This window comes from Panulirus ornatus, chromosome 3, assembly GCF_036320965.1.
Source record: "Panulirus ornatus isolate Po-2019 chromosome 3, ASM3632096v1, whole genome shotgun sequence".
Classification (NCBI taxonomy): domain Eukaryota; kingdom Metazoa; phylum Arthropoda; class Malacostraca; order Decapoda; family Palinuridae; genus Panulirus; species Panulirus ornatus.
The window spans coordinates 4,008,830-4,020,910 of NC_092226.1; the positions used below are offsets into that span (position 1 = coordinate 4,008,830).

The 12,081-nt window shown below is 42.2% G+C and overlaps 1 protein-coding gene across 5 annotated transcripts in view; it reads left to right on the forward strand.

Moving 5' to 3' along the window:
* The window catches only part of LOC139760116 (terminal uridylyltransferase 7-like), a 303,262-nt gene that overhangs the window by 168,772 nt on the left and 122,409 nt on the right, over positions 1–12,081 (forward strand). For all 5 annotated transcript variants that reach the window (XM_071682971.1, XM_071682991.1, XM_071683010.1 and 2 more), the window contains one exon: positions 7,709–7,887. In XM_071682971.1, the coding sequence (XP_071539072.1) occupies positions 7,709–7,887 (179 nt within the window). The remainder of the gene's footprint in view (positions 1–7,708; positions 7,888–12,081) is intronic.

A 12,081-nucleotide genomic window follows, 5' to 3' on the forward strand; every position in this document is an offset into this window, starting at 1 on the left:
CGGGAAACAGCGACAAAGTATAATAATAATGAGAATAATACATATACATACATATACAAAGACATGCACAGAAACACGTGCTTGTCTTCATCCATTCCTGGCATTACCCTGCCTCACAGGAAACAGTATCGCTACCCCCTGCTTCAGCGAGGTATTGCCAAGAAGACAGATAAAAAAAGGCCACTTTTGTTCACACCCGGTCTCTAGCTGTCACATGTAATGCACATTATTAGTAAATGCATGTTATTAGTAAGATTATTTTACTTTTTAGATCTCATTTGTAGTTATGTGAGCTACCACCTTGATTCTTGATTCTCACAAATGTGAAATGTTGCTATTTTAGCTCGTTACTAATTAGAGGCATACATTGTAAGGATGAGGGTGCTTGGGGGAACCAAAATGCACCATGTTGGATAATTATAATTTTTTTTTTTCTTGCTTTGTCGCTGTCTCCAGCATTTGCGAGGTAGCGCAAGGAAACAGACGAAAGAAATGGCCCAACCCACCCCCATACACATGTATATACATACGTCCATACACGCAAATATACATACCTACACAGCTTTCCATGGTTTACCCCAGACGCTTCACATGCCCTGATTCAACCCACTGACGGCACGTCAATCCCGGTATACCACATCGATCCAGTTCACTCTATTCCTTGCCCTCCTTTCACCCTCCTGCATGTTCAGACCCCGATCACACAAAATCTTTTTCACTCCATCTTTCCACCTCCAATTTGGTCTCCCACTTCTCCTCGTTCCCTCCACCTCCGACACATATATCCTCTTGGTCAATCTTTCCTCACTCATTCTCTCCATGTGCCCAAACCATTTCAAAACACCCTCTTCTGCTCTCTCAACCACGCTCTTTTTATTTCCACACATCTCTCTTACCCTTACGTTACTTACTCGATCAAACCACCTCGCAGCACACATTGTCCTCAAACATCTCATTTCCAGCACATCCATCCTCCTGCGCACAACTCTATCCATAGCCCATGCCTCGCCACCATACAACATTGTTGGAACCACTATTCCTTCAAACATACCCATTTTTGCTTTCCGAGATAATGTTCTTGACCCACACATTCTTCAAGGCTCCCAGAATTTTCACCCCCTCCCCCACCCTATGATCCACTTCCGCTTCCATGGTTCCATCCGCTGCCAGATCCACTCCCAGATATCTAAAACACTTTACTTCCTCCAGTTTTTCTCCATTTAAACTTACCTCCCAATTGACTTGACCCTCAACCCTACTGTACCTAATTACCTTGCTCTTATTCACATTTACTCTTAACTTTCTTCTTTCACACACTTTACCAAACTCAGTCACCAGCTTCTGCAGTTTCTCACATGAATCAGCCACCAGCGCTGTATCATCAGCGAACAACAACTGACTCACTTCCCAAGCTCTCTCATCCCCAACAGACTTCATACTTGCCCCTCTTTCCAAAACTCTTGCATTCACCTCCCTAACAACCCCATCCATAAACAAATTAAACAACCATGGAGACATCACACACCCCTGCCGCAAACCTACATTCACTGAGAACCAGTCACTTTCCTCTCTTCCTACACGTACACATGCCTTACATCCTCGACAAAAACTTTTCACTGCTTCTAACAACTTGCCTCCCACACCATATATTCTTAATACCTTCCACAGAGCATCTCAATCAACTCTATCATATGCCTTCTCCAGATCCATAAATGCTACATACAAACCCATTTGCTTTTCTAAGTATTTCTCACATACATTCTTCAAAGCAAACACCTGATCCACACATCCTCTACCACTTCTGAAACCACACTGCTCTTCCCCAATCTGATGCTCTGTACATGCCTTCACCCTCTCAATCAATACCCTCCCATATAATTTACCAAGAATACTCAACAAACTTTTTTTTTTTTTTTTTGCCGCTGTCTCCCGGCGTTTGCGAGGTAGCGCAAGGAAACAGACGAAAGAAATGGCCCAACCCCACCCCCATACACATGTATATACATACGTCCATACACGCAATATACATCCCTACACAGCTTTCCATGGTTTACCCCAGACGCTTCATATGCCCTGATTCAATCCACTGACAGCACGTCAACCCCGGGTATACCACATCGATCCAATTACTCTATTCCTTGCCCCTTTCACCCGCTGCCAAGCACCCGGGCCCGATCATGTTTAACATCTCTCTTACCCTTACGTTACTTACTCGATCAAACCACCTCGCAGCACACATTGTCCTCAAACATCTCATTTCCAGCACATCCATCCTCCTGCGCACAACTCTATCCATAGCCCATGCCTCGCCACCATACAACATTGTTGGAACCACTATTCCTTCAAACATACCCATTTTTGCTTTCCGAGATAATGTTCTTGACCCACACATTCTTCAAGGCTCCCAGAATTTTCACCCCCTCCCCCACCCTATGATCCACTTCCGCTTCCATGGTTCCATCCGCTGCCAGATCCACTCCCAGATATCTAAAACACTTTACTTCCTCCAGTTTTTCTCCATTTAAACTTACCTCCCAATTGACTTGACCCTCAACCCTACTGTACCTAATTACCTTGCTCTTATTCACATTTACTCTTAACTTTCTTCTTTCACACACTTTACCAAACTCAGTCACCAGCTTCTGCAGTTTCTCACATGAATCAGCCACCAGCGCTGTATCATCAGCGAACAACAACTGACTCACTTCCCAAGCTCTCTCATCCCCAACAGACTTCATACTTGCCCCTCTTTCCAAAACTCTTGCATTCACCTCCCTAACAACCCCATCCATAAACAAATTAAACAACCATGGAGACATCACACACCCCTGCCGCAAACCTACATTCACTGAGAACCAGTCACTTTCCTCTCTTCCTACACGTACACATGCCTTACATCCTCGACAAAAACTTTTCACTGCTTCTAACAACTTGCCTCCCACACCATATATTCTTAATACCTTCCACAGAGCATCTCAATCAACTCTATCATATGCCTTCTCCAGATCCATAAATGCTACATACAAACCCATTTGCTTTTCTAAGTATTTCTCACATACATTCTTCAAAGCAAACACCTGATCCACACATCCTCTACCACTTCTGAAACCACACTGCTCTTCCCCAATCTGATGCTCTGTACATGCCTTCACCCTCTCAATCAATACCCTCCCATATAATTTACCAGGAATACTCAACAAACTTTTTTTTTTTTTTTTTTGCCGCTGTCTCCTGCGTTTGCGAGGTAGCGCAAGGAAACAGACGAAAGAAATGGCCCAACCCACCCCCATACACATGTATATACATACGTCCATACACGCAAATATACATACCTACACAGCTTTCCATGGTTTACCCCAGACGCTTCATATGCCCTGATTCAATCCACTGACAGCACGTCAACCCCGGTATACCACATCGATCCAATTCACTCTATTCCTTGCCCTCCTTTCACCCTCCTGCATGTTCAGGCCCCGATCACACAAAATCTTTTTCACTCCATCTTTCCACCTCCAATTTGGTCTCCCACTTCTCCTCGTTCCCTCCACCTCCGACACATATATCCTCTTGGTCAATCTTTCCTCACTCATTCTCTCCATGTGCCCAAACCATTTCAAAACACCCTCTTTTGCTCTCTCAACCATGCTCTTTTTATTTCCACACATCTCTCTTACCCTTACGTTACTTACTCGATCAAACCACCTCACACCACGCATTGTCCTCAAACATCTCATTTCCAGCACATCCATCCTCTTGCGCACAACTCTATCCATAGCCCATGCCTTGCAACCATACAACATTGTTGGAACCACTATTCCTTCAAACATACCCATTTTTGCTTTCCGAGTTAATGTTCTCGACTTCCACACATTCTTCAAGGCTCCCAGAATTTTCGCCCCCTCCCCCACCCTATGATCCACTTCCGCTTCCATGGTTCCATCCGCTGCCAGATCCACTCCCAGATATCGAAAACACTTTACTTCCTCCAGTTTTTCTCCATTCAAACTTACCTCCCAATTGACTTGACCCTCAACCCTACTGTACCTAATTACCTTGCTCTTATTCGCATGTACTCTTAACTTTCTTCTTTCACACACTTTACCAAACTCAGTCACCAGCTTCTGCAGTTTCTCACATGAATCAGCCACCAGCGCTGTATCATCAGCGAACAACAACTGACTCACTTCCCAAGCTCTCTCATCCCCAACAGACTTCATACTTGCCCCTTTTTCCAAAACTCTTGCATTCACCTCCCTAACAACCCCATCCATAACAACCCAAACCTCACCAGGTGGTAGAGTGTCCCGCAGTGTATCGAGACAGACTTCCCCAGAACTTTTTTAAAGGGGAAGTAAATGTTTATAGTTGTGTTACTGGAGTGATAGTTTTCATACATGGTGCTTTGACAATAAAATAGTGAAATTGGAAAAAGTGTAGCTTAGACATTGAAGCTTATTAATACTGTGGTTAAATTGATGAGAACTACTATTGACGTTTGTGTAAATAAATTATACATTTCCCTTTTCCATAGCCAGAGGTTGAACCATTATGTGACATTCATTTTTTCATTTCATTTCAAGCTAGAAGTTTGTTTTCTAAATTATTTCTTACATTTTTCATGTTTTTTTTTTTTTTTTTTTTTTTTTTTTTTTTTTTTTTATACTTTGTCGCTGTCTCCCGCGTTTGCGAGGTAGCGCAAGGAAACAGACGAAAGAAATGGCCCAACCCCCATACACACGTACATACACACGTCCACACACGCAAATATACATACCTACACAGCTTTCCATGGTTTACCCCAGACGCTTCACATGCCTTGATTCAATCCACTGACAGCACGTCAACCCCTGTATACCACATCGCTCCAATTCACTCTATTTCTTGCCCTCCTTTCACCCTCCTGCATGTTCAGGCCCCGATCACACAAAATCTTTTTCACTCCATCTTTCCACCTCCAATTTGGCCTCCCTCTTCTCCTCGTTCCCTCCACCTCCGACACATATATCCTCTTGGTCAATCTTTCCTCACTCATTCTCTCCATGTGCCCAAACCATTTCAAAACACCCTCTTCTGCTCTCTCAACCACGCTCTTTTTATTTCCACACATCTCTCTTACCCTTACGTTACTTACTCGATCAAACCACCTCACACCACACATTGTCCTCAAACATCTCATTTCCAGCACATCCATCCTCCTGCGCACAACTCTATCCATAGCCCACGCCTCGCAACCATACAACATTGTTGGAACCACTATTCCTTCAAACATACCCATTTTTGCTTTCCGAGATAATGTTCTCGACTTCCACACATTTTTCAAGGCTCCCAAAATTTTCGCCCCCTCCCCCACCCTATGATCCACTTCCGCTTCCATGGTTCCATCCGCTGACAGATCCACTCCCAGATATCTAAAACACTTCACTTCCTCCAGTTTTTCTCCATTCAAACTCACCTCCCAATTGACTTGACCCTCAACCCTACTGTACCTAATAACCTTGCTCTTATTCACATTTACTCTTAACTTTCTTCTTCCACACACTTTACCAAACTCAGTCACCAGCTTCTGCAGTTTCTCACATGAATCAGCCACCAGCGCTGTATCATCAGCGAACAACAACTGACTCACTTCCCAAGCTCTCTCATCCCCAACAGACTTCATACTTGCCCCTCTTTCCAGGACTCTTGCATTTACCTCCCTAACAACCCCATCCATAAACAAATTAAACAACCATGGAGACATCACACAACCCTGCCGCAAACCTACATTCACTGAGAACCAATCACTTTCCTCTCTTCCTACACGTACACATGCCTTACATCCTCGATAAAAACTTTTCACTGCTTCTAACAACTTGCCTCCCACACCATATATTCTTAATACCTTCCACAGAGCATCTCTATCAACTCTATCATATGCCTTCTCCAGATCCATAAATGCTACATACAAATCCATTTGCTTTTCTAAGTATTTCTCACATACATTCTTCAAAGCAAACACCTGATCCACACATCCTCTACCACTTCTGAAACCGCACTGCTCTTCCCCAATCTGATGCTCTGTACATGCCTTCACCCTCTCAATCAATACCCTCCCATATAATTTACCAGGAATACTCAACAAACTTATACCTCTGTAATTTGAGCACTCACTCTTATCCCCTTTGCCTTTGTACAATGGCACTATGCACGCATTCCGCCAATCCTCAGGCACCTCACCATGAGTCATACATACATTAAATAACCTTACCAACCAGTCAACAATACAGTCACCCCCTTTTTTAAAAATTCCACTGCAATACCATCCAAACCTGCTGCCTTGCCGGCTTTCATCTTCCGCAAAGCTTTTACTACCTCTTCTCTGTTTACCAAATCATTTTCCCCAACCCTCTCACTTTGCACACCACCTCGACCAAAACACCCTATATCTGCCACTCTGTCATCAGTATATATGTGTATATGTGTGTGTGTGTGTGTATATATGCATATGGATGTGCTGGAAATGAGATGTTTGAGGACAATGTGTGGTGTGAGGTGGTTTGATCGAGTGAGTAACGTAAGGGTAAGAGAGATGTGTGGAAATAAAAAGAGCGTGGTTGAGAGAGCAGAAGAGGGTGTTTTGAAGTGGTTTGGGCACATGGAGAGGATGAGTGAGGAAATATTGACCAAGAGGATATATGTGTCGGAGGTGGAGGGAACAAGGAGAAGAGGGAGACCAAATTGGAGGTGGAAAGATGGAGTGAAAAAGATTTTGTGTGATCGGGGCCTGAACATGCAGGAGGGTGAAAGGAGGGCAAGGAATAGAGTGAATTGGAGCGATGTGGTATACCGGGGTTGACGTGCTGTCAGTGGATTGAATCAAGGCATGTGAAGCGTCTGGGGTAAGCCATGGAAAGCTGTGTAGGTATGTATATTTGCGTGTGTGGACGTATGTATATACATGTGTATGGGGGGGGTTGGGCCATTTCTTTCGTCTGTTTCCTTGCGCTACCTTGCAAACGCGGGAGACAGCGACAAAGTATAATAAAAAAAAAAAAAAAATATATATATATATATATATATATATATTATCCCTGGGGATAGGGGTGAAAGAATACTTCCCACGCATTCCTCGTGTGTCGTAGAAGGCGACTAGAGGGGACGGGAGGGGGGGGGCCAGAAATCCTCCCCTCCTTGTATTTTTTTAACTTTCTAAAGTGGGAAACAGAAGAAGGAGTCAACAAACTTGTACCTCTGTAATTTGAGCACTCACTCTTATCCCCTTTGCCTTTGTACAATGGCACTATGCACGCATTCCGCCAATCCTCAGGCACCTCACCATGAGTCATACATACATTAAATAACCTTACCAACCAGTCAATAATACAGTCACCCCCTTTTTTAATAAATTCCACTGCAATACCATCCAAACCTGCTGCCTTGCCGGCTTTCATCTTCCGCAAAGCTTTTACTACCTCTTCTCTGTTTACCAAATCATTTTCCCTAACCCTCTCACTTTGCACACCACCTCGACCAAAACACCCTATATCTGCCACTCTATCATCAAACACATTCAACAAACCTTCAAAATACTCACTCCATCTCCTTCTCACATCACCACTACTTGTTATCACCTCCCCATTCTTCATTATAATTGGTAGTGTTGAATTTAGATATGTAGACAGAATAGAATTTTTTGTTTTAGATGCATGATTGATTTGCTCTTTTTCAGGTTTGAAGGGAAGACTTTTACACTAGGTCAGAAACCACCCTTGATATGTGGATCTTGCCAGAAGGAGGGACATTGTAAGGGAGACTGCCGGGAAGATGAATTGCCTCCCCTGAAGCGACTGCCACCCATGAATAATCATTTCCTCAGTCAGCTCACTGCCATTTTTGAACAACTGACAAGTAAGGCTATAATTTTTCATTTTTAGTTTGTTTCTGCAAAGTAGAGGGAGACCTTTTGGAGTACCCAAAATGTTCTGTATATACACATGTGGCCATCCACACTTGCTGAATTTTAGGTCGAAGTCTGCCTCAGACATTGTTTAATGAACTATTTTGTAACTTTCTATGCCGGTGCATGTTTACCATTTCTTCAACATCCAATCAAAACTAGATTGCTCAAACCTGCATTCGTGCCTTGGTAGTTCTGGTCAAGTTTTAGGTCTTTCAGTCACACCTTGTTTATTTAGGTTTGGGTCCATGTCATTCACAATTTGATGTACTGTTGTGTAACTTCATATTGAATTGATGAGTAATTCTGCATATCATTATGGTATGTTTCATTCTTCATTAACACTGTGGTGTGCTTTTAGGTCTGTGTTTAACCACCCCTTGTTTAAGTTACAGGCCCTGGTCTTTCACCACCAGTGTGTGATGTACAGTCATGTAACTTATTTGCACTTGCATAATGATGAGCACTTATGAATTCCACCAAAATTGATCACCTATATGTTCATTTCATGCCTCAGTGACTGTGGTTAAATTTCAGATCGGAGTTCAGTTCTCAGAGCTCAGTAGTTTTTCTGATTGATTTGTGAACAGACAGCTTCATTCTTTTTCATACTTGATCACTGTTTCCATCATTTATGAGGTAGTGCTAGCAACAGATGAAGAAAGGCCACATCCGCTCAAACCCATTCTCTAGGTGTCATTGGCAATGAACCAAAACCTTAATTCCCTACCTACAATTAGGCCCCACAGACCTCTCCATGGTTTATCCTGGATGCTTCACATGTATAGCTATAGTTCAGTCCATTAATAGCACATCTATCCCCTAGCAGCATGTTGACCCCAGTATACTTCATTTTTCTAGTGTATGCCTTTTACCCTCCTGCATATTCAGGCCCTGATCGCTCAAAATCTTTTTCACTATATCCTTCCATCTCCAACTTGGTCTCCCTGTTCTCCTTGTTCCTCTCATTTCTGACACATACAACCTCTTTGTCAATCTTTCCTTGCTTATTCTCTTCATGTGTCCAAACCATTTAAGCACACCTTCAACTCTTTCAGTCAGCTCTTTTTTTCATTACCATATCTCTCTCATAAACTTTCATTACTTAAACAATTAGACCATCTCAACCCACATGTTGTCCTCAAGAATTTCATTTTCAACACATCTACCCTCCTCTGCACAGCCTTATCTATAGCCCTTGGGACTGCTATCCCTTTAAACATCCATTTTTGCCCTCCCTTATAATGTTCTCTCTTTCCACATGTTATTCAGTATCCCTGGAACCTTTGTCCCCTCACCCACGCTATGACTCACTTCTGCTTCCAAGGCTTCATTTGGTGTCATACCCACTCCTAGGTATCAAAAACACTTCACTTCCTCCAAGTTTTCTTCATTCAAATTCCCATCCCCACTATCCTTCCTCAGCTCTCTTAAACCTAATAACCTTGCCTTTATTCCCTTTTACTATCAATATCTTCCTGTTAGACACTTTACCCAACACAGTCACCAACTTCTGTAGATTTTCACTCAAATCTGCCACCAGTGCTGTGTCATCATCAAAGAACAACTGACTTTTCCCAGGTCCTCTCATCACCCACAGGCTTCATACTTGCCCTTTGCACTTTTGCCTTCCTCACCACCCATCCATTTACAATCTGAACATGCATGGTGAGATCACACTCCTCAGCCACAGACTAACCTTCACATGGAACCATTCACTTTCCTCTCTTCTTATGCCTACGTTTGCCTTACATCCTTGATAAAAACTTCTCACTGCTTCTAGCAGGATTCCTCCCACACCATGTATTCTTAAGACCTTTCACAAGGTATTTATCAACCTTATTATATTCTTTCTTCAGATACATAAAAGATTTGTGTTTTGTTAAGCATTTCTCACACACATTCTTTAAAGTAAACACCTCATCCACATATCCTCCACCACTTCTGAAACCACACTTCTCCTCCCCAGTCTAATGCTCTGTATGTGCCTTCACCCTATCGATCAATACCTTCCCAGATTAGTTACCAAGTACACTCAACAAACTTATACGTATGTAGTTTGAATGCTCACCTTTATCCACCATGCTTTTATACAGTGGTGCTATACATGCATTCCTCCAGTCCTCAGGTACCTCATTATGATCCATACTTACATTAATCCTTTCCACCAGTGAACAGTATAATCACCCCCTTTCTTAATGAATTCAACTGAAGTGTCATCTACTCCAGCCACCTTGTCATATTTCGTCTTACATAATCCTTCCCTGTGGGTGCCTCCCAATTTGCATTCCCTCTCTGTAAGTGCTGCCCAAATGTCACTCTTTACTCTTTCACTAGCAACTTTACTTCCTCATTCCACCACTTGCAACCCTTTCTAATCAACTCACCCTCCTTTCCTCTTGCTTCATTTACTCTCACCTTTTGCCATTATACAATCAGTCTTTCCTGTTATTTCTTTACACAAATTTCACACAAACTCTTTACCAAGCTTAGATACCCTTACTGCTCTCTTCTCACTGACATTGTATCCTCTTTGGGAAACCTCTGCAAATCTTCACCCTCTCCTGTACTTCATATATTGATGTGTATTGCTGATTGCCTTAACATTTCACCAAGATGAGGTCACTCTGGCAAAAACTTAACACTGCATTGACTTGAAATAGCTCTGTTGCTTTTGTGGTCAAAAGTCATGGTCATTGCTGCACTTTTAGTTGATTTTGGTGATGATTTCTTAACTTTGTAATTATTCACTGGGATTACTTTCATCTAATTGTAGCACAAGTGTTACTATTAGGGTATAGAATTGGTACTAAAGTAATAGAAACGCTTGTTATTTTGTAGTGCTCGTTATTGTGATGGGTGGTCTGAAAATACCGTAAATGAAGACACTAGAGCTCCATTTATCTGATGCAGTTTGGACCTGGTCAGATTTGGATTTACAGTAAATTTGGCTTGTTAGGCCTTAATATCTTTTTATAAAAAGTGATTGCATAAATTTGATTTGTATTCACTCTGTAGAAGCCTTTTTTAATTCTCATTGACTTGATGATTGTCCTATATATAGATTAATTAGTTGGTGCCTGGCAGTTCAAGGTGAATATGAGCATCTCCATCAACCTTTACACTAGGTTTATCCTGAGCCATAAGTGCCACATGCATATCCTCTTTCTGTTAGTATTTCTCTCACAGATTCTTCAGAGCAAACACCTGCTCTTCACATCTTTTCTCAATCCTGTAACCACATTATTCCTCCCAGTCTGATGCCCTGTGCATGTCACTACTGTGTCAATCAACATTCTCCCGTACAGCTTCTTGGGTATATTCCACAATCACTTTTTCCCCCTTCTTAAGCCATATTTAAAAACCTTAACTAAGCAATAACACATTCACCCCCTGTTTTGAGAAATTCACTGCAGTCCCAGTCACTTGACCACATTTCATCCTGTGCAAGGTATTTGCTAACTCTTTCTCTTTTCACCAAGCCACTTTACATAACTCCTTTACTTTACATACCTCCACTCAGAGACACACTACTTCTGACACCCAATCATTTAACACAGTTAACCGTCAACTGAAATACTGACAATGTATATGACAATACTAAAAGATCTCATCCTGTATAAGACTTATGGTCCGAATAAGATTTTGCCATATGTACTGAAGATTTGTGCAGGTATGCTGGATAAACCTCTTCAAATACAGTTCAAGATGTCATTGGAGAGATGCAGAGTGCTAAGGAAATAGAAAAGTGCAAACTTCGTACCGTTGTAGTATGAGAAAGGGGCCCAGGAAAAGGCATTGAACTATATGCCAGTATTACTGATGAATGTGGAAAAGATGATTTGAAAGCAAGTGAATGACTCTGTACAGAAGAGAAATCACCCAAGTGTGAGGGAGCACAGCTTTAGGGAATGGAAGTCTCATGTAACAAACCTCATGGATTTCAATGACAGGGTGAACACTAATTTAGACATAATGTAAGGTTGGGTGCATTGTTTGTATGAGGACTGCCAGAAAGCATTTTAACACTGCACTGAAGGGAAGGTTGATTAAGAAACTGGATCACTGGGCAGCTGTTAGGGAGAAACTCCTTTGATAGATAGATCATCTGATTGGAAGGGAACAAAAGACCCATGTCAGAAGCA